Genomic DNA, 19,993 nt, shown 5'->3' with positions numbered 1-19,993 from the left:
TGGGCGGAGCCCGGGCGGGCGGGGATCACCTGAACAAGGGAGTCATGTGAGCGGGGCGGGGGAGGGGGCGGGACCGGGCGCGGTCACGTGACGCGGTTCCGGGGCCGCCGCCGCCGAGCCCAGCCGAGCCGCGCGCCCCTCAGGCTCCTGCTCCGCTCCCGCTCCTCTCGTGCTCTTCTCCGCCTCTCAGCCTCCAGCTCAGCCTCCGCCCTGGCGGCACGACCATGTCCCGGGCGCGGCCCCCGGCAGCCGCGCGCCGCTAGCCCGGCGCTCGCCGCGCAGCCCGGGCCGGGCGCGATGGGGGCCGCCGCCGGCCGGAGCGCCCACCTGGGGCCCGCGCCCGCTGGTCGCCCGCTGCGCTCCCTGCTCCTGGTGCAGCTGCTGCTGCTCGTCTGGGCCCCGGGAGCCGCGCGGGCCCAGGGCTCCGAGTTCCCCGAGCTGTGCAGGTGGGTGGCCCGCCGGGGCGCAGGCTTCGCTCGCGGTGCCCGGGGCACGCAGCTGGGCTGGGTGGGGGGCGGGGGCGCTCTGGGAGGGGCTGGGCTCCCCGAGTCGCCTTTCGTCCGGGTTTGGGTTCCCTCGGCCCCGAGGGAAAGTTGCCCGGGTGGTGGCGAGGGATGAGAGACCGAGGGGTCGTGCGCGCGCGGGCGGGGGGCACGGGGTACTCGCCTTCCTGGCGCTGGCCCGGGGCGGGGGGGCGCTGCCTGGCCACTTGTGGCTGTCACTAAGTCTGGGGCGGCTTTGTGTGCGAGCAGCCGGACGCCCCGACCCAGCCGGGTGTCACACTGCGGGCGCCCCTCCGCCCAGCTCTTGCCCTCTCACAGCGGTGCGCCTGTGAAAGTTGGAGGACGCAGGAACTACAGCTTTGCTTTGTTCCCACTCCACGTTTTCCTCAAAGTTCCACCAGCGGGACTTTGGAGAGGCCCCTTAGTGTGAAAGGACACCGCACAAATGGCCTTAGAGTTGGGGGTGTGTGTTGGTTTCATTTGCTGATTGATTTCCTCCACTTAGGTTTTCCATTTTCTCTTTAAAGTAGCTTTTCTGCAGAAGGTGACTTTTTTTTTTTTTTTTTTGATTGAGGGAATGGAGGGTGGTCATCCCGTATTGGCTTTCAAGACTTTACCCTTCACTTCTCCGAGCCTAACTTCCTGTCTAGTTGCTCACATGATGTCATTGTCTCCAGGGTGGATTATTCTAGTGGAGCCTTTTGCTCTGGGAATCATGATTGTATAATCGCTAGTCCCATCGAGAGCTGTTAGTGTCTTACGCTAGCGAGGATAGGAGTCCCAGGGCTGGGGAACTGCCAGTTACGAGAATTTTCTGACCAACCTTTTGTGGACTGTTGAGGATGATGGAAAATCCAGCTTTTATTTATTTTTTGAACTTTGGTAAAAAGGAAGTAGGATGAAGAGTTCAGAAAGACCAGTGAACTGGCGCTAGCAAGTTACATCTCAAAATGAAGTTGAGCCCGCTTTGAGCTGAACTTTGAGTTTGTGGTGGGGTTTATTGGGATTCTTAGTTTTCCTTTGTATCAGACAGACATGGTCTAATTCCTGCCCCTGAGTTTAGAACTTGCAGATAATCACTTTCCTAAGGAGAGCAAGACTGAGCTCACAATAGAAATTCTTTACAAGGTCCACGTTCTTTATTTCTTTCCCCTTTTTGGGGAGGAGGGAGGAAGGCAGGCTGGAGAGTTTACTGCACATTAGTTTATAGGTTAGTTGGCTGCCCTAAGATACATATTACATAGTAGTGAGCATGGTACACAGAAAAGGGGGTCACAGAGAAGGGGGTCAACTTCTGCTAGGTCAGGCTGCAGCTAACATTCAAAGGAGGAGATTTTGGAATAATGGCTGCTGTGACCAGCCCTATCCGGAGAAATGAACTCAGCTGGGCTAGTGGTATTGAAGTCTTGGTCCTGTTAGCAAATTGGAATTTATTTTTTAATAGTTAAGGTTAAAGTTGGCTTTGACGGCAGAAACATACAAGTGACTGATGCGGGGGTGGGGGGCCCTTAGTTTCGAGTCCTCACAGCATCTTGAATCTGAATCTGCATTTGTTAACCTTGTTTTCCAGTGGAACATGGCCTCTGGGTCCAGTAGGAAATGGCCTTTGTATCTTCAACTTCAGAAATGCTAGAGAGTGCTCTAGGGTAATATGCATTGTTAGTGTGACAAATGTGTCCTCTGCAGTCTTAGAATATCTTTAAAGTTTAGAATATCTTTAAAGTTGGCGTGTTTACTTTTTCTTCCAGATTTCCTTAGGACAGCAAATCTCCCTGTCCATTCAGGGGTGGGCTTGCACCCATTTCTTTTCCCTGTCTGTTAGTGCTCTGCGGTTTTGTGTTGAGACTTCTCCAGAGCTGTGCTCTAATCTCGACTTTAAACTCGCTATTCCGCCAAATGAAATTCTTCCTGTTTGTTTCTGTTTTAAGTGAATACCTTGGCTTAAATACTTGTTAAGACTTTTTTGGGGAGAGTGTCAAAAATCTGTGTACTTTCATGAGATAATGCTGGCTAAAAGTTCCTTAATTCTAGCATGTATTTGAAGAACAGCATGTATTTTAATTTGAGCTGATAATTTTTTAAATCCAGTATCCCAAGTTCTACTTAGTATTACCAAAGCAGGATGTGTTAAGCTGCCTTTTTATTCTATCTCTGGGAGTGTGTTTGTCTGAAATGTGAATAACCTACCCAGATCCCCCACTCCCCCAGGAGGATGAAAAGCACTTTACAAGTGTTACTGTTTGTGTAGCTTGGTCAAGTGGCAGCAGACCCCAGGTAGACATCCCCAGTAGACACAAGGATCACATCCCAAATATTTGTAAATTGCTGGTTTGTAACACAGAACATAATTTTTCCATTGAAAATTGTCTCGTTCGCTGTTGTTTGGTGCCTAGGGCAGTCACCAGAAACCCATCATACATGCCGCAGTTTTGGAGTGCCCGGACACTGTACAGCTTTAACTAGAGCCCTGCTAGTTAAATTCTCATTGTCTGTCAATAAAAGAGTTGGGTCCTAGGAAGCAACTTCTCTCATACCCAGCTCTCTAGAACCAAAGAGGGTACTTTTTATCTGCGGTCCCTAAGAACTAACAGGAGGGAAGTCGAGTCTGCTTCAGGGCTGCCTGCAGGTCACTTGGGGAGGCCCCTAGGTGAGGGCAAAGCTGAGGGCCAGCTGGTAAGGAGGTGGCAGGGATGTGGTTCCCGGTGCAGTTAGTTATTGGGAGGGGTGAAGGAAACAGCGGAGGACTGTTTTAGCCTTAACTACATTTGTGCACGTGGAGGAGAGAACAGTTCTCTGTGGGTCGTGCACTAAAAAATAGGGACGAAAAAAGCGGGGTTTCCCAAGTGCATCTGGCTGTACGGAGTTGTTAATGTGCCGCTTCTTAGAGCGACTTAATCGTATGTTTCCTAAGACTCGAGATGATTGCAGTGCCAGGTGAGTCCTGTGCTGGAGAAGTTGGTGGATTCTTCGTCACTCAGCTGTTTTGGGAGGTGGTGTGCTAGTGGAAAGAACGAGTTTCCTGAGGCCAGTGTGACTGGCTATGGGTCTGGCATAGACAGAGGTCCCGAGGGAGGAGGAGTGTTAGTGCTGGTGAGGAATGTCTGGAGGTCAGTGGGGCTGGAACAGTAAAAGCAAGTGGGGGAAGGGCAGAAGCCAGGCCATGCAAAGTCATCAAAAGTCACCAGAAGTCACCAAAATGCTCTCTGCTCGTCAGTAGCCTTACTCATCACTGGGTGACTTACACTTTGGAAACTACCATTTTACGTCATATGCAGTAGATGAGTTTCCATTTTGTTTAGGTGTTAACATCCTTAGAGGTCTTAACAGTTGGTACTAGTATAAAATAATGCATTGGGCTGCTTGATTTAAGTAAAGTACTTTATAATTTATTCAGAACAAGCTTTCCCCCAGTTGTTTGGGTACAAATGCTGGAAAGTTTTTATTATATCAAGAACAAGAGAATAATGAAGCCAGCTGGGAGTTGAGGTTGGTTTAGTTGCTGTCTCTAAGGAGATTTTTTTCCCTGCGATTTTTCTGAAGGAACAATGCTTATATGCTTAATTTGGGCCACATATTAAACCTGGACCACATCCATTTGTGTGTGTACATTTCTTGCAATGACAAGTGTATGTAGAAGCCCAAGGTTGTTAATTATGGGTACATTAGATCTTCATGCATTAATTCTTAGAACAGTGTCCTGACAAATTCCCAGGAAATTAGTTCCTGAAGGGATTTCATATCTTTTATCAGTGTTTCATAGAAGGATTTTTTAAAAGATGGAGTTGAGAAAAATAATTCTGATGTTCTCATCTTTATTTTGATCTCAGCATGTAAAACTGTATTGTGTAGTGTCTCGGAACTGGGACTTAGTGGCAGAAAGTAGCTCATCACTTTGCAGGTAACATTCTTTTTCTTCTTCTCCTTCTCCTTTTCCTTCCCTTTTGTTGTCCCAGCCCTGGGGCTCTCTCTCTTGGCAATGCCCCCACTTGTCATTGATGGTGTATGAGAGGGTGGAAGTAGCTGAGATTGGGTATACCTGTGGGTCCTTTGTGCCTTCCTCATAGCTGACTCATGACCATTGAGGGACAGAAGCCTGAATTTATGCTGGTAGCATTTCCTCATCTTTAATCCTGACAGGGTGACATAGGATTCATTTATTCCCCAATAATTTCTTAAGCAGAGGGACAGTCGGGAGGGGCCGGAGCTGGAATTGGAGATAGCACGAATGGAATGGCACGTTGTTGGAATCCCAGAAGACTGCTGGCCATGACTGCTCTCCCTAGGGAGGCAGCAACCATGCACACCCTTCTCCCGTTATTTTTGTTAGTTTTAAATAGTGTCATCTTAGGTTTGATTTTCTCTTTAATCTAAAAATAATCTAGATGTTAACTAGTTTTTGGCTATTTACGAATAAAGCTGTTGAGTATTTGCACACACGATTTTGTGTGGACCTGTGCATTCCTTTTTTTCTTGAGTAGGTATGGAGGAGTGGAATTGTTCATTGAATATGGTGAGCATGTAACTATGGGGGCTGTCAAATTATTCAGAAGTGGATGTCCATTTTACATTCCGACCAGCGGTATATGAGAGTTTCAGTTCCATGTCCTTGTCAACACTTGGTCTTATCAGTCTTTTTGATTTTAACCATTCTATTGGGGTTGTAGTGGCATCTCAGTGTGGTCTTAATTTCCATATCCCTGACTCATGATGTTGAATATCTTTTCATGTATTCATTGGACTGCCTAATGATGTTGAACATCTTCCATGTGTTTATTGACCATTTGGACAGCCTTCAGTAATGTCTATTAAAACCAGTCTTTTGTCATCCCCTCCCAATTCTTTTGGGGAGGGATCATCTTAATGAGTTTTAAGAGCTCTTTATGTGTTCTGAGTACAAGTTCTTTCTTACGTATGTGTAATGTGTACTATGAATATTTTTTCCCAGTCTTTGGCTTGCCTGTTCATTTTTTTAATATGTACTTTGATCAACAGATACTTTTAAATTTTGATGAACTTGTTTATCTTTTTTTTTTTTTTTAATGGGTTGTGCTTTCTGTAGCTTAAGAAATCTTTACTTATGTTAAGGTTTCTTGGCCTCAGCCCTCTTGACATTTAGGCTGGGTAATTCTCTGTTGTGGGGGCTGTCTTGTGCATGGAGGATGTTAAATTGCATCCTGGCCTCCACCCATTAGATGCCAGAAGAGAACCCCCTTCTCCCACCCCAGTTGTGACCAAACAGACATTTGAAATGATCCTGGTGGACAAAATTACCTCCAGTTGAGAACCATTGGTCAACTCAAAGGTCAAACAGATTTTCTCTTATGGTTGTCTAGAAGTTTTATAGTTTTAACTTTTATGTTTAGCCACATGATCAATTTTTTGGGTTAATTTTTATATATGATGTGAGGAGAGGCTGAAAGTTTATTTTTTCAGGAATATATCTAGTTGTGTTTACTAACAGTTTATGTAGGATGCTTATAGTTGTTTTTAAGTGAGATTGGACTCTAATTTTCTTTGGCATGCTGTTCTTGGCTGAGTTTAGCATCAAGAATATGTTTGCTTTGTGGGAAAAGCTAGGTAGCTTTTAGTGTTTTATATGCTGTGGAACAGTTTTGTATAAGATGGGTGTTTTCCTGAAATTCTGGTAGCTCTCACCAGTAAAACTCTCTGGGCCTGGTGTTTTTGAGAAGGTAGAGTACAGTGGAGGGGGAGTTTTGCTTATGGTTTCAGTTTTACCTTCTTTATGTGTCTAGTCAGATTTTCTAGTTTTCCTTGAGCCAGTTTACCAGAATTCTATATTTTCTAGACAATTGTCATATTAATTTTGCATTCATGTATAAATATATAGTGTGCTACTCTTAAATTTTTGAAAAGACTCTTTGTATCTGCAGGTAAATTTTAAAGAAGTTCTGATGCTCGTGCATTTTTGTCTTCATATTCAGTAAAGATTTAGCTATCCTTTTTCCCAGCTCTATCACTGTGTATTTTCAATTTTATTAATTTCTGCTGTCTCTGAGTAGCTTAGTCGAAAAGCTTAGATCTTTTATTTTGCATCATTTTACATAATACATGAGATGATTTTAAAGCTATATGTTTCTTTGTTCCAAGGACTGTACCATTCAGAGCTTTGTTACATAGTTTTTTATCCTTAAATTCTAAATGGTTTCTTTCAGCACCCAGAAGTTCTGACTGTTTCAACTTCCTGAACCCGCTAGTTTTTTAGAATCGTTTTCCCCTAGGTGAATGGCTCTCCACCCTCCACCCCCATTGTGGCTAGTGAATGGGGTGGAATTTATTGACATTTCCCTTGTGGCCTAGCACCTGCTCAAGTTGGGAGTGTTACTGTGTTTGGAAAAACTGTTCTCTGTTTGGGTCAAATTTTCTGTAATTGCGCTGTTCAGCTTTTCTTTATTGTAACTTATTCTTTGTCCTGCTTGACTTGTCTTTACTACTTTGTATCTGGCTACCACTTAGAGTCCCAGAAGAAATACTTGTCTCCTGTCTTTCCCAGCTTAGCCCTTCTGTTGCTCGTGAGGTCTTAAACTTTTCTGTTGTTGTTGTTTTTAAGTTTTTTTTTCAACATGGTCTCCAGTTGATGTAGCGTCACAGCTGCCTGTGAACCCATCTTCGTGGCTGTGCCACAGCTTTCGTCATTCCCAGGAAGACAGGCTGTAAAGCTCTGCTCCGATTGTTCTATTAATTCTCATTCCTTGGGCCCGGTTTCTTTTGTTGGGAGTTTGTCCTCGTTTTCATGGCGTTGGCGCCCTTTTGGTGACTGGTGATTCTTGATTGTGGTCTTGGCGGTAAGTGTCCTTTTGGACATTTGTCGCCTGTCCTGGTGCAGCAGCTGTGCAGGGTAGGGCTGGAAGCACTTGGCTCTAAATGGTTTCCGGGGAGGTTGGGGGATGGGCGAGGCAGGGCCTCTGGCTGATGGGTCTCTGCATCTGCTCTTCGAATATCGGAACTTTACTGCCCTTACAGGTGTCACCCCCAGCCTGTGCCTGCCAGGAGAAAGCTGATAAACCTGAATTGATTGTGGTTGGCCAAGTGCGGTGTGTCCTGCCTGCAGCTGGAGACCGGAGAGCTGGAGTACTGAGTTGGCTCTGGCAAATCTCCTTTCTCTGGATCTTAGTTCCCTCCACGAGAGAGGGCAGTGGCTGTCCTGGGTTTAAATTTGGACTCCTCCCTTTATTAGTTATTAGGTCTCAGGCCAGTTACTGGTCCTAGGCCTTAATTTCCTTTTGTGTCAAATCAGAGCACTAGTCAAATTTTTAGGGTTGGTTTGAGGATTCAGATGCATTTCAGTGCCTGTCCCGTCCTTAGTGTTCATAAACAGTGGTGGCAGTGGTGATTACTTTCTGTCTGTAAGTTAGACTAGTTGCTGCATTATCTTCGTGATATTTTTAGCCTGTTACTCTGCACCCCCTGGGTTCTCTCTTAGTGCCTTGGGGTTTCTGCCTCAACCAGAGAGTGTTGCTACTTTAGCCGTTTTCTACATTGGCACTCCACCGAAAGAGTCTCTTTGAGAAAGTAACGTTTCCATCGTTTGAAAAAGTTTAGAAACCACTGGACCGTGTGATTCTCAGGGTCCATTTTGCGTCCAAAAGTCTGTGGTTCTGAGGTATGCATCCTTCAGGATTCCTTCAGTTGTGAGTTGCAGAAAGCCCAACTCAAATTCCCTCAAACAAGGAGGAGCTTGATGATAGGAGGTGTCGGCTTTGGGCGGATGCCAGATGCCATATGTCAGGCCGGCCCTGGGCCCCTTCCTGCAGTTTTCTTGGCGCTTGTCTTCCTTCCCGGGGTGGCTGCAGTTCCACCATCCAGGGAGAGAGAGAGTCTCCTTGTTCATCTCCTGTCGGGGCTAAGAAGCCCTGGCTGACTTCTGCATGGGTGTCAGTGGTCAGCAGGGGCCCCTTCTTTGCCCTCCCTGGGCTTCCCTGGCTGGGGGCGGGGTGCTGGATTCCAGGCTGTGTGTCGGAGGTGGAACAGGGCGCCAGAAGGCAGGCCAGGGGTGGGGGGGATGGCCGTGCAAGCGCTTCCTCAGCTCCCCCGTGCTGCCACACTTCAGCAGCTGCTGGCGAGGATTTTGAGGTGCCCAAAGCCCTGTGTCATCTGCCTATTTTCGTCTCTCTGTTAGCCAGTGCAGGGGGCAGGTCGGTGTGAAGCCTTGGCAGCGGGGGCGGGGGGAGTGCCGGTCGCTCCAGTCCCGTGAGCATGAAACTTGCCCTTCAGAGCAGCTAGAGACCTTCGGTGGGATTCTTCTGTTAGCCCGCGCTCTTAGATGCGCTGGGGCAACTGTCCTTCAGTAAAGGCGTAGGACAGCTTCCTGGGGTGGAGGGAGCAGATCCTGACAAGCCTTATGGTTCTCAGCGGGCAAGGAGAGTTGGAGGAAATTAGAGAGATCTTGAAGGTGTGACTCTTAGTTTTGCTTTAAGGTATGGAGGCAAAGACTGTGGGCTGTGGGAACAGCACAAAGTGGCCTTTGAAATCTGGTTGCCTGTGGGCAGCCTGGGAAGAAAGCTTAGGAGCCTTCTTTTCTATCAGCGCCTTTGTGCAGGAATGCTGTCAACATTCCACACGCGTGTGTGCGCAGGGAGCCCGCTCAGGAGGAGATGCGCCGCTGGATTCTGTGTGTAAAATTCATTTGTTGCCGTCTGTAGGTTCCGCACTATGAAACCAGTTACACTTGGTGCAGTGATACTTTGTACTGAAAACAAAAAACTCCCCTGACACTCCAGCTCTTTGCCCCTGGTCTGGAAATAGAAAACCAAACCACCAGAATGGAAGTGCTGAAGAAGTGGATTCCTAGAAGTGACAGGGGTGCGTCTCCACTGAGTCACCCGCATTGTGCCTCTGAGCTCCTTCGCCCGCCGTGCGCTGTACATGTGTTCCTCACCACAGACAAAGTGAGAAGCCACGGTGGTTCTCTTTTCTGTCTTTGTAGAGTTGGCCTTTGGTTGACACTGAGGGTGGGAAGAGCTGTGGGCGGGGCCCCTTTTTAAGGAAGGGTGCATTCCTCCAAGGCCTTTCTGTAAGATGACGTACAAGCAGAGACCTCGAAGGAGGTGTCTCATACTGGGGACCACGTATCACATGCTCTGGCAGGGAGCTCGCTCATGTGGCTAGGACATGGCAGAGGGGCCGTTGTGGCTGGAGCAGGAGGAGTGGCTGAGGGAACAGAAGGAGAGGGCCGGAGGGAAGATGGAGAAGCAGCTGGGGGCCAGGTCCCATAGGCCATTATAGTGACTCTGGCTTTTATGCCAGGGGAGGTGGGAGCCCTGGGAGGATTTTGAACAGAGGAGTGACATAGGGTGGGGGTGGCCAAAGGGGAAAGCTGGGACTTTTTGATAGACCAGGTAAGAAGTTACAGTAGAGTGGACCAGGGTCGTAGCAAGTGGTGTGGTGAAGAGTGGTCAAAATGGGATATTTTGAAGGTGGAGCTGATGGACTTTCTGATTTAGTCTGTGTAATTGGAGTTGCTGTTTTCAGAGATGGGGAGAACTATGGGGAGGGCAGGTTTGGGGGAGAGAGGGAGCTCGGTGTGGCCATGTTGATGTTGAGATGCGTTGTAGCATCTGAGTGGTGAGGTCGAGCGGGCAGCCGGAGCTGTGCCTGGCTCTCGGTTGAGGGCAGTGCCTCGGGCTGGGAGTGTCAGTTTGGGAGCTGCTGTTGCGTAGCTGGAAAGCACTGGAGTGAGTACTTAGGGAGCGGAGGAGGCCAAGTCTGAGGGACCCTGTTTTTAGAGGTCTGCCGGATGCCGGGGAACCCGTAGGGGAAGCTGATGAAGAGCTGCCAGGGAGATGGGACAAGAACCAAGAGAGCACAGTGTTCTAGAAGCCCAGGGAAGGCCCAGTTGTAGGAAGAAAGTGGTTGGGTGTGTCAAACGTGGAGCACGGAGAACCACGAGGACCGAGAAGTGACCAGTGGATTTGGCCGTGCAGAGGTCTTCAGTGATGGCGACACAGGTTTTGGTGGAGAGGCGGGTGAAAGCCCAGTTGGCTTTGAGGGAACGTGAGAGCATAGGATGGCTATGCTGTGTTTGCTGTAAAGGGATCAGGGTCATGGGTGGGTGCTGCGCTGGCGTGTGGGGTCAAGGGGGAGTGTTGTAAAAAGCAGGATCTCTTACAACAGGTTGGTACGCTGAAGGGAGTGATCCAGCCCAGAGAGAAAGATTGGTGATCCGGGGTGAAGGGACAGACGGAAGGAGAAGAGAGAGGACACAAACCCCGGGTGCTGTCCCCAGGTAGGGGACAGTTCTGGCAGCCAGGGCACCACGAAGGGCGGGCCTTAGTGAGGGGAGTGTGTGAGGACGGTGCAGGTAGACTGGTAGATTTGATGGAAATGCGGAAGTTTCTGTTCTAATTTCTGTAGTGAACCAAGAAGCAGGATATCTGCTGAGGGTAGCAGTTTAGCAAATGGCCGCCTTTTCTCTTCAGGTCACGTTTCGGTTGGTGACGCTTCTCCTGTGGCCATGTCGTGGAGGTACATGTGCTCTAAGGCAGGACAGGCCTCTTTCAAGTGCTGGCTTCGCCACTTTCTCAGCTTGTGACAGAAGGCAAGGTCACGGACCTCAGAGGGCTGTCATTCTGTGTCTGAAGTGGGGACAGCACCTACCTGGAGAGGTTGGGTGAAGTTGAGGGACAGTGTTTGCAGATCATTCAGCAAAAGTGCGGGGCACAGAGTTGCCCAGCAGATGTTTCCCTTATTCTTCAGAAAAGCTCTTGAGGATGAGGTGAGATAATGCTGTTCTTTTGAAATGAATTCATGAAGGTGATACCTGGCCTGGCACTAAAGAGTGCCCTGTGTGTGTGTGTGTGTGTGTGTGTGTTTCCTGTTCCCAGCTGGTGTTAGGTTTTGCTGAGCTGTAGGTGCCAGCCTGACATTTGACCCCAGCATCTTCAGAGCAGAGACTTCTCTCCTGTGTCAACCGCACCGGCCTGGTGAAGACTGGGCACCGGATGGCAGCCTCGTCGTTGTCGCGCGGCTGAGCGGACCGCCCAGCAGCTAGGAGGGCAGACTTGCCTGATGGTTCGGTCTCTGAAGGAATGGCACTGGGGCTGGGAGGTTTTTCTGGGACACCGGTGACAGCTTACGAGGGGACTGAGCATTATGTCTTGAATTCTGTGCCGTGGGCTGCTGGGTTGGCTTTAAAAGCAGTTGAATTCAGGCATCCGTATAATTAAGGAGGTTTAGCCTGGAATCCATCTTCTCTTTATGCTTATGAGGAACAGAGTCTGTGAACATCCAGGTAATTTACTCTGATTTTTAAAAACTCACAGAGGGTTTAGGGTTGAAGTACGGGCCTGCATCCTGATACCGTAGGGTTGACCCGAGCAAAAATGCCACAGGCGGAGCAGAGGAAGGACAGGCGGTACTTTTTGAGAGTTTTGCATTGTGCGGGGGGCCATTGCCAGTTCACTAAGAATTCCACACCTTGCACTGCAATGGAGCCTCCTTAGGAAGGGTGTGTCCGGTCCTCTTGCCCCTGCTCCTCTGCCGGAGTTCCAGATTCGTCAGGCCTCTGTTCTGGTGGCAGCTGGTGGCTACATGGCCCAGGCGTGGGTAGGCCCAAAGTGGCTGTCTTGTCCTGAGAGATCCCAGGAGGCAGCAGGTGTTCGCATGCGTGTCTCTGTGTGTGTGTGTGTGTGTCCTGGGCGCCCCCGGCCCCCAGTCTCTGTCTTGAGCTCTCCCAGCTCTGTGGAGATGGCCCAAGACAGGGGCCTGCCCCCTCCACTTCCTGGCCAGTGTTACGTGACATTCCTTTAGGAGGCTCTAAGCCAATGTACCTTTTTTTTTTTTGGTAAACTCCATATTTAAGCAGCCTGAAGCCTTCTGTTGATCAGATGAAAGCCTTAACTCCGAGTCCCTCAAAAGTTCCAACGTTCCTGGTCGTGCTTTTCCTCACAGTGACTTTGTGCAGCAGCCGAGTTTCACAGATGAGGAAGTCGGGGATCGGGAGATGAAGCGCGTCCCACACAGCGGGTCAGGGTGGGGCGGGAGTCGGAGCCTTCCACTTGCCGTGGCACCTTTCCGAGTGAAGCTCACCCCCCTCTCTGTTTCACATGACCTCTGTGAGTCACTCGTCGTGCTGGTTTTAAAACTTCACTGGGCCACCCCCTTGCCCACCCCCGGCTCCTTCAGCCCTGGTGCGGACTTAGAGCCTTGCTTCCAGCAGACCCCTGTCTAGCCACCTGGCTTCTTGCTCCCAGACCCTGCGTAGCCACCCGGGAAAACCAAAAACTAATGTCTGGCACTTTCTTGCTTTTTTTTTTTTTTTTGGTTCAGGCCCCATATCTTTATCCACAGCTTTGTGGGTTTGTTAGAATAGGAAGTGAAGTACTTCCTATATAAGCTTTTGCCATGCTGTGTCAAACTCATGTGTCCCCTGGCCTTGAGACCAGGGTGCAGATTTATCATGCCCAATCGGATCCTTCTCTTGTAGCGTCAGCCACAGAAAGTTGTTGACAACAGTGGTTGCATTAAGCTCTTGACATTCTGTTGCAAATGTCCATTTTGGAAATCCTGCCTCTTTCCACGCCCTCCTTTCCCCCTGCGTTCCCCCCTTAACCCCCCTTTCTAAGTCTAGGAGACTGTTCCAGATTTTTGAAGGTTAGCGAGCTGGATATACGAGCTGAGAAACTTTCTGGTAATGATAAGGGGCAGAAGTGAGCCAAACGATTTCCTGAATATTCTGCAAGAGGACTTGGATGCAGGCCAAAAATAGGAAAATCTTTTTTTGATGTTCAGGTTGGAAAGACTTTGTCCCTAAAATTTTAGGTTCACTGCTCACTCTGGATTCAGAAAAACATTCCTCTAGCCAATTACTGTGCTGTGTGATTTTAGCCCATGTATTACCGAGCTTTGTTCTTTTTTTTTTTAAGAAACCAAATTATAGATTCACACATGCTTATTAATTTTATTACTGATTCCATCATACCTCTATACTGCTTTATAAACCAATAATTAATTGTAGGCCAGTAATAAAAAGTTTAATAGCTTCATGACCATTACCATAACCCCAAGACGCATGGAGTGTGACGGAACTAAGGTATATTTCAGGAGTGTGGCTTTGTGGCAGAAAGTGTGAAAAAGAGCGCATGAGGGTTCATGGGGCTGTTTTGTGTTGGGGGAAGGAGCTCAGTCTTCTAAGATTTTTTTTTTCCTTTAAGAGGTTGGACATATCCTACATTTTATAATGGAGTTTTATGTACTTTATTTTAGATGTTTTAAAAATATTTTAAAATGTTTTAAAAATGAAAGAAACTCAAATTCTGTTTTGCAAGATACTGCAGTTTTGCAGATATTCAGTGATGACAGAGAGGAAAACCAGAGAGGTGTCCCAGGAAGACACCAACCTCAAATAGTTTACACATTTTGTCCAGTTGTACCTTTCCGCCTTTGTCTTTTGAATTTTGTTCCTTCCGGACAGACGTACCGACCTCATTCAGCGCAGATGGCCCTGTGTTTCTTCCTTAAGCCTTCTGGACTGTGGGCAGTTGTGTGGGTCAGATGGCCTTGCCGTGTTGTTGCTGCTGCTGGACGGGTGTGTTCTTGAGCGGGACGGGTCCCGCGCGTGGCGTTGGCTGGAGCAGTATTGGGAAGGTAGAAACGCCGTCCTGTCTCGGGCTTGGCTGACAGTGCGCTGCTTGTGTGCCGCCTTCTCACTGGTAATCTGCCAGCACCTTTCAGGATATTATGAAATTGAAACCAAATGAGGTTAAAATGGAACCTCTGTGCCACTGAACAGACTCAGACTGACTGTGGTCGTCCAGGACACTCTCGGCGGAGGCCGTGGGGTTTGCAGTCAGGGGCAGACAGTTTTAAGCTGTCTTTAAGGGAAGGACTTGGCCTGTGTGCTCAGTTTTTATGGTGAAACTAATTGCCCAGGTTTAGGGCATATTTCAGGAGCAGAAGTCACTTAAAATCAGATGTCTTAAAGTCATTGGCCTTGTGTCTGACCTCTGCCCTTGTTCCCTGCCAGATCTGAAGGAGTGACGGTGGGATATGTCCGAGTCGCTGGTGACACTGTTGGGCTCTGGGTTGGGGTATCAAAGGGCAGCTCTCTGCTGAGCTGAGGACTCATTTTGAAGGAGAGTCAGAGATGTGCGTCCCTCTCAGTGAAGTCCTCAACCAGTTTGGATCCACCAAGGGGGCGAGGGCAGCTGTGGGAAGGGGGCTGACGGGAGTGATACTCTTTCCTTAGAAACCAGTGGGTGAGGGAAGAGAGTCTGCAGAACGTGGCACCTTTGGTGCTTGGCAGTTCGAAGCGTGCAAAAGAGCAGCAGAAGTGGACGGGGCTAGAGAGCAGCAGAAGTGTCAAACGTGGAGGAGAACTTGAGTTTGGAAAGTTAACGGTCTCTTGGGCAGTGTGGCACGGGGCAGCCTGCGTCTCCCACAGGTTCAGGGCGTTTCCCCAGGGGCCAGCCTCAGGTGGATTCGCTCCTGCTGGGAGTCTACACAATGCGGGATCTGTCATTCTAGTGGCATTTATTGTGACAAGATTTAAACTAAAGTTCTGTGGACTATTTTGTCAGTTGCAGTGTTGTAACTGAAACTATTTTCTGGGAAGTTAAAAAAACTTAAGAATTGAAAATAAATGAGGCAGTTCATGTTGGTGGTTAAACACTTGTCCTTGGAACTCAGATATCTGGACCTGGCACGTTTCATAACTGTGTGACGTTGGGCAAGGGATCTTCAGAGCCTCGGGATCTTTGGCTCCTGGGCCGAGGTGCTCAGGATGGTGGAAGAAGGGTGGCTTTGCTGGGAGAGCTGTACCGTGCTGCCGTCCTGGCCCACCGCAGCTTTCCTTCGCAGTGTTGGGCGCGGGGAGGCCATGCCTGCCCTGAGGAGCCGTGCAGCTGGGGACACCTAAGAAGACCCAGCATTGGGTGTGGGCAGTGCCAGTAGTGCTGGCGTCCCAGCTGTGGGTTCAGAGGACTTCCTGGGTCTACACGTGTATCTAGAAGCGTCAGGTGTGCACTGAAATGAACTTGGATTTTTTGGGAATGGGAGAGGTCCATTGGCTTACTTACTGCGCTTTACACTCTGGAAAATGGGGTAGAATGGCAAGGACCTGCTTGCTTTTGCTCATTTTCAAAGCCAAAGTTCTCACACAGATGGTGCCTCCAGAAGAGCAGTTCTACTGGGACTGGGCTGCCTCCTCTGGGGATGTTGGCCAGGTTTCGCAAGCCTGGGTCTGTGGGCAGGGCTGCCGGGTGCTGTTTCCCATTGACCAACTGCTTCCTTGGGCCTTTGCGGTTCTCCCTCTTCCACCTCCTTGTATCCCGTCATTTCCCTTGGAGGGAGTGGGGGATAGTGTAGAGCCGAAGTGACCTGGAAGACTTTATACTGGTTTGAGTGTTAGAGATTCAAGGAAATGCCCACTGGGCTCTCATATCTATCTTGCTGCAAGAGATCTTGGTATAGTAGACACATTTAAAACACGCACCCATGCACTGTTGTGAGAGAGAGAGAGAGAGAGAGTGTGTGTGTGTGTGTGTGTGTGTGTGTGTGTGTGTTGTAGACTGCATTTCTACATGGCTTGCAAATATTTTCTTCCAGAGGTGTGGTGTAGTATAGATTAGAAACACGCTGTGGTCGTTCCTTCATTTTTAAGTGATGTGATGAAGGACTCTACACCCAGGTGTTTGAAGTTGGGATTGTGAGTGGCGTTGAGGGTGCCAGCCTGGAGGGGCTGCAGTGTAGTAAGTGGTTCTATCAACCCCCAGAAAAAAAGCCAGCACTCGGATACTTTCATAGGATCCTTCTCACTCCTCACTCCCATAACCACTTATCGTTTTGATAAGTCTTGACAAAGCAATTATGAAATGCAAATGGAGGAAAGAAATAAAATTGAATAGAGCAACATTTTTCTTTCTAGGTACACTGATTTCCAGATAATCAAGGCAATATTCCCCATTTTCATCTTTTTTCATCTCTTTTCTGCTCCCTAAACACACACTCTTTACAACTACCTTGTTTAAATCTCACCTCTGCAAAATCAACAGTGGATTTCTGTTTTTAAGAAAAGTATAGCATTTTAGGTACTGTGTGGATTTCTTTAGAGTTGATTCCTAGCAGTTGATTCATTCTAAAATGATACCTTTATATACCTCTCTCATATATTTAGATTGTGAAACACTTTCATGACGTCACTATTAAGGCTTTAGATTCGATGTCTAATATCCCAGAAAAACAGCCTGGGCCTCCCCCACTGCTGCTCTCCTCCCCCAACTTGCTACAGCCACACTGCCTTCTTCCAAAAGGGTGCTAAGTTCATTCCATCCGCAGGGCCTAGCAGTGGCTAGTCCATCCGCTGTTATATTCTTCCCTCCATATCTTCCCCTGACTTGCTTCTTTTTGTTGTTCGAGTCCCAGGACAAATAACTATCTCAGAAGACTTTCAAGTCTAAAGTAGGCCCTTGTTCATTTCCCAGCACGCGTGATTTGTTTTTGCTAGAGCAGGCAGCATACGAGTATGTGAATTTGTTTACCTATTTATTTTCTGTCCCCCCCCCGCCCAGTACTACTCCAGCGGGGCAGGGATTTTTCTGGTCTGCTTTGATCATTGCTGCACCCCTGAGTGCCTCCGCAGGAAGTCCTTAAATATTTGTGAAGCAAATGAATAAAGGTTAGTGAAGGTCAAAGGAAACAGGCCTTTATTGATGATTTTCTCATGCCTGGTAGTACTTGAGTTATTTTCTTTTGCCTTTAGCCTTCCTGCCTTTAGGAGATAACTCTAAGGGGTTACTGATAAAGAAGCTGAGTTCAAAATGGGTGGTTACAGAGGGAAGAAGGGTAGGGGGATGGGCGAAGTGGGTGAAGGGGAGCAGGAGGTACAGGCTTCCAGTTCCCGGGGCTAAAAGGCACAGCATAGGGCATGTGGTCAGCGATATTGTCATAGGCTTGTCGGGTGGCTGATGGTAGCTACACTTGTGGTGAACGCAGCATAAGGACTAGAGATACTGAATCACCGTGTTGCACACTTGAAACTAAGGTAACATTGTGTATCAACTATACTTGAAAAAAGAAGCATCTTTCAGTGGTAACTGCTTGAGCCTGGCTTTACCTCCAGGCCAGCACTGTTGGAGCACACCAGCCTGTTTTTCAGGTTTCCAGCCATGGCTCTCAGAACTAGGGGAGCATTCTGCCACCCCACCTGAGTGCTTCCGTGTACTTATGTCCCTTCGCTTCTTGGCAGGTAAATTTGATCAGTCCCCAGCCCTAGGTTCAGGAGAGTGCTTGCTCCTTGCCTGGCAACAACCCCACTTTTGGGGCTCCTCCCTTACTGGACAGGGCTATGGGGGGAGGGGAGGGCTGCCTTGAGGCAGGGAGAGCCATGTTGCCTAGTGTTTTGTGCGTGTCTTTGTCCCACGGCCCAGGGGAAGGGGGGCTCTGGGAAGAGCACTGCTGCTTCTGTGAGCCAGCGCTTTCTACCATCAAGGTGGTACTGTTTTGGAGAGATACACTCCTACACTTGAGTGGTCTCAGGGCTTAGCAACCTCCCCCCCCCCCCAACTCCTGAGTAGGCTGAAGCTAAGCAGTTCATATGTAACTTCTCTTCAGCAGTGCATTTGAATTAATCCAGTATCTTTGCATTTTGCAAGGAGCTTTTTAGTTACTTTCCTCATTTCCTGTCTTTAGCCTTGCTGAGGAAATGACCCCTATTTTACAAAATGGACAAAACATTCTCCCCAGGAAGAGTGGAGTATTGAGAATAATTGTTTTGACAGAACTGACAAACCATTATTTTGTCCCAAGTATGCAGATTGACTCCTGAACAATTAACTCAGTATTTACTTTGCCCAGAGGCTTGAACGGAGAGTGAGTTAAATGCTTGATGGAGTGGATCAAGCTAAAGTAAATTTTGTCTGATTTTGGGTCAGATAGTCGATTCATTGCACAACTTCATCTTGTCAGTTTGGATCTGAACTGTAGCTGTAAAAGGTAAAAGCAGAAGAAAATTGTCTTTCATGCTATAACTAGTTTTTGTATAACATAAAGTTACAAACAGTCCCTTTGGCTTTTTAGCATTCCAGTGTGATTGGAAGGTTACTATCTTACATTCACCATGATTCTTGAGCAGTTACTTCTGAGAGTTGATATTCTTAAATTGTAGAATTTTTAAATATTTTGATGATGGTCAGTCTTGTGGCAGCTTCAGGGCGGATTGAACCAGAGTGAGGTGGTATTTAGTGGTTTCTGCCCTGGCTTCTATTCAACTTAACATAGTTTGACTTTAGTATTTTTGGCTAATGAAAGTATGTCTTCTAGGTTGTGGTAGTCTTAAGTAAATGTGGCTTGCATGTGAAACTAGGGAGAAGTTTAATTATTGGCAGATCAGTGACAGTGACAAATTGTTTTTCTTCTTTTCTAGTTATACATGGGAAGCTGTCGATACCAAAAATAACATGCGTTATAAGATCAGCATCTGTGGAAATGTGGATATTGCCCAGTGTGGGCCATCCAGTGCTGTTTGTATGTACGACTTGAAGGCAAGCAGCTATCATTCCGTGGGTAAGTAGAACTACCCTTAAGTTACTGCATGTACAGGATCCCAGTTTTGCAAAAATGCCTATAGCTATCTACACATATGCTTATGCATGCTTGTAATATGTAATACACATTTTCTGTTTTATTGTGGTTTAAAGTAACAGTTTACGTGTGTCCAACATGAGATCAAATTAGGTTACTTCCATCTAGTGGAATAATAATCATGAGCAATCATGAAGAGTTATGCACATTTGTATTTATTGATATGGAAGGCTGTTCCCTAGATAGCTAGCTCTGCCTTCTCATGTTTTTCTTAAACCCTGTCTTTACTTTTCTCCCTGCTTCACACTAATTTCTTCTAGTGCCCAACCCCTTTGCCCCCTTCTATGTTTCTGCTTTCTTCTGTGTTTCTTTGAATCTGTATTTATGTGTGCTCAAAGGTGGTCATTGGTAAAATGACCAGTAAAAATTTAATAGTCCTAAGGACTGCCAGTCCAGGAGAAAAAAGTGCAAACTTTCCTTTTTTAGGGCTCATTTCATTTCCCCAAATGCCCTCCTTTTGGGTTAGGATCCCTTTCTTCTGGTGAGGATGATGGGTTCAAGTTGGCCCACAGTGGCAGCCCTGCCGAGTCACATGGAGCAGGAAAGGGGGAGATGCTTAAAGGGAGAGGCGGAAGGCAGACCTAAAAGCAGCACGTGCTTCCCTGGGTTTGGTGGCATGAATGTTCGTGGTGACCTTGGACCAGGCAGTTTGAACGGTGAGATGTGATGGTGAAGGACAGTCATGAAGCAAAGACTGTGTGACTGGGGACAGTGTGGTAGCTGGGAGAGGCTACCGGGCAAGTTTTCGGAGTTTGGGAGGGTCGCCTTGCTGTGGTAGCTCTGTCATTTTGAATGAAAATTCCTAAACACAGCTAAAAAGGCTTTTAGAAAGTGATGTTTGGAATGATAAGGGTGAGGTCTATGTGGCCTGCTGGTGGAGGCAACTTCTGTTGGTT

General features: G+C 47.9%; 1 protein-coding gene across 1 annotated transcript in view; it reads left to right on the top strand.

Moving 5' to 3' along the window:
* Positions 1–282: 282 nt before the first annotated feature.
* Positions 283–19,993, top strand: part of IGF2R (insulin like growth factor 2 receptor) — a 97,404-nt gene continuing 77,693 nt past the window's right edge. Inside the window, exons 1-2 of the mRNA XM_057310911.1 lie at positions 283–446; positions 18,880–19,019. Coding sequence (XP_057166894.1) covers positions 298–446; positions 18,880–19,019 — 289 coding nt within the window. The 5' untranslated portion in view covers positions 283–297. The remainder of the gene's footprint in view (positions 447–18,879; positions 19,020–19,993) is intronic.

The sequence above is a fragment of the Ursus arctos genome, unplaced genomic scaffold (assembly GCF_023065955.2).
Source record: "Ursus arctos isolate Adak ecotype North America unplaced genomic scaffold, UrsArc2.0 scaffold_13, whole genome shotgun sequence".
Lineage (NCBI taxonomy): Eukaryota > Metazoa > Chordata > Mammalia > Carnivora > Ursidae > Ursus > Ursus arctos.
The sequence above is the reverse complement of the archived record's forward strand: the minus strand, read 5'-3'. Positions and strand labels throughout refer to the sequence as shown.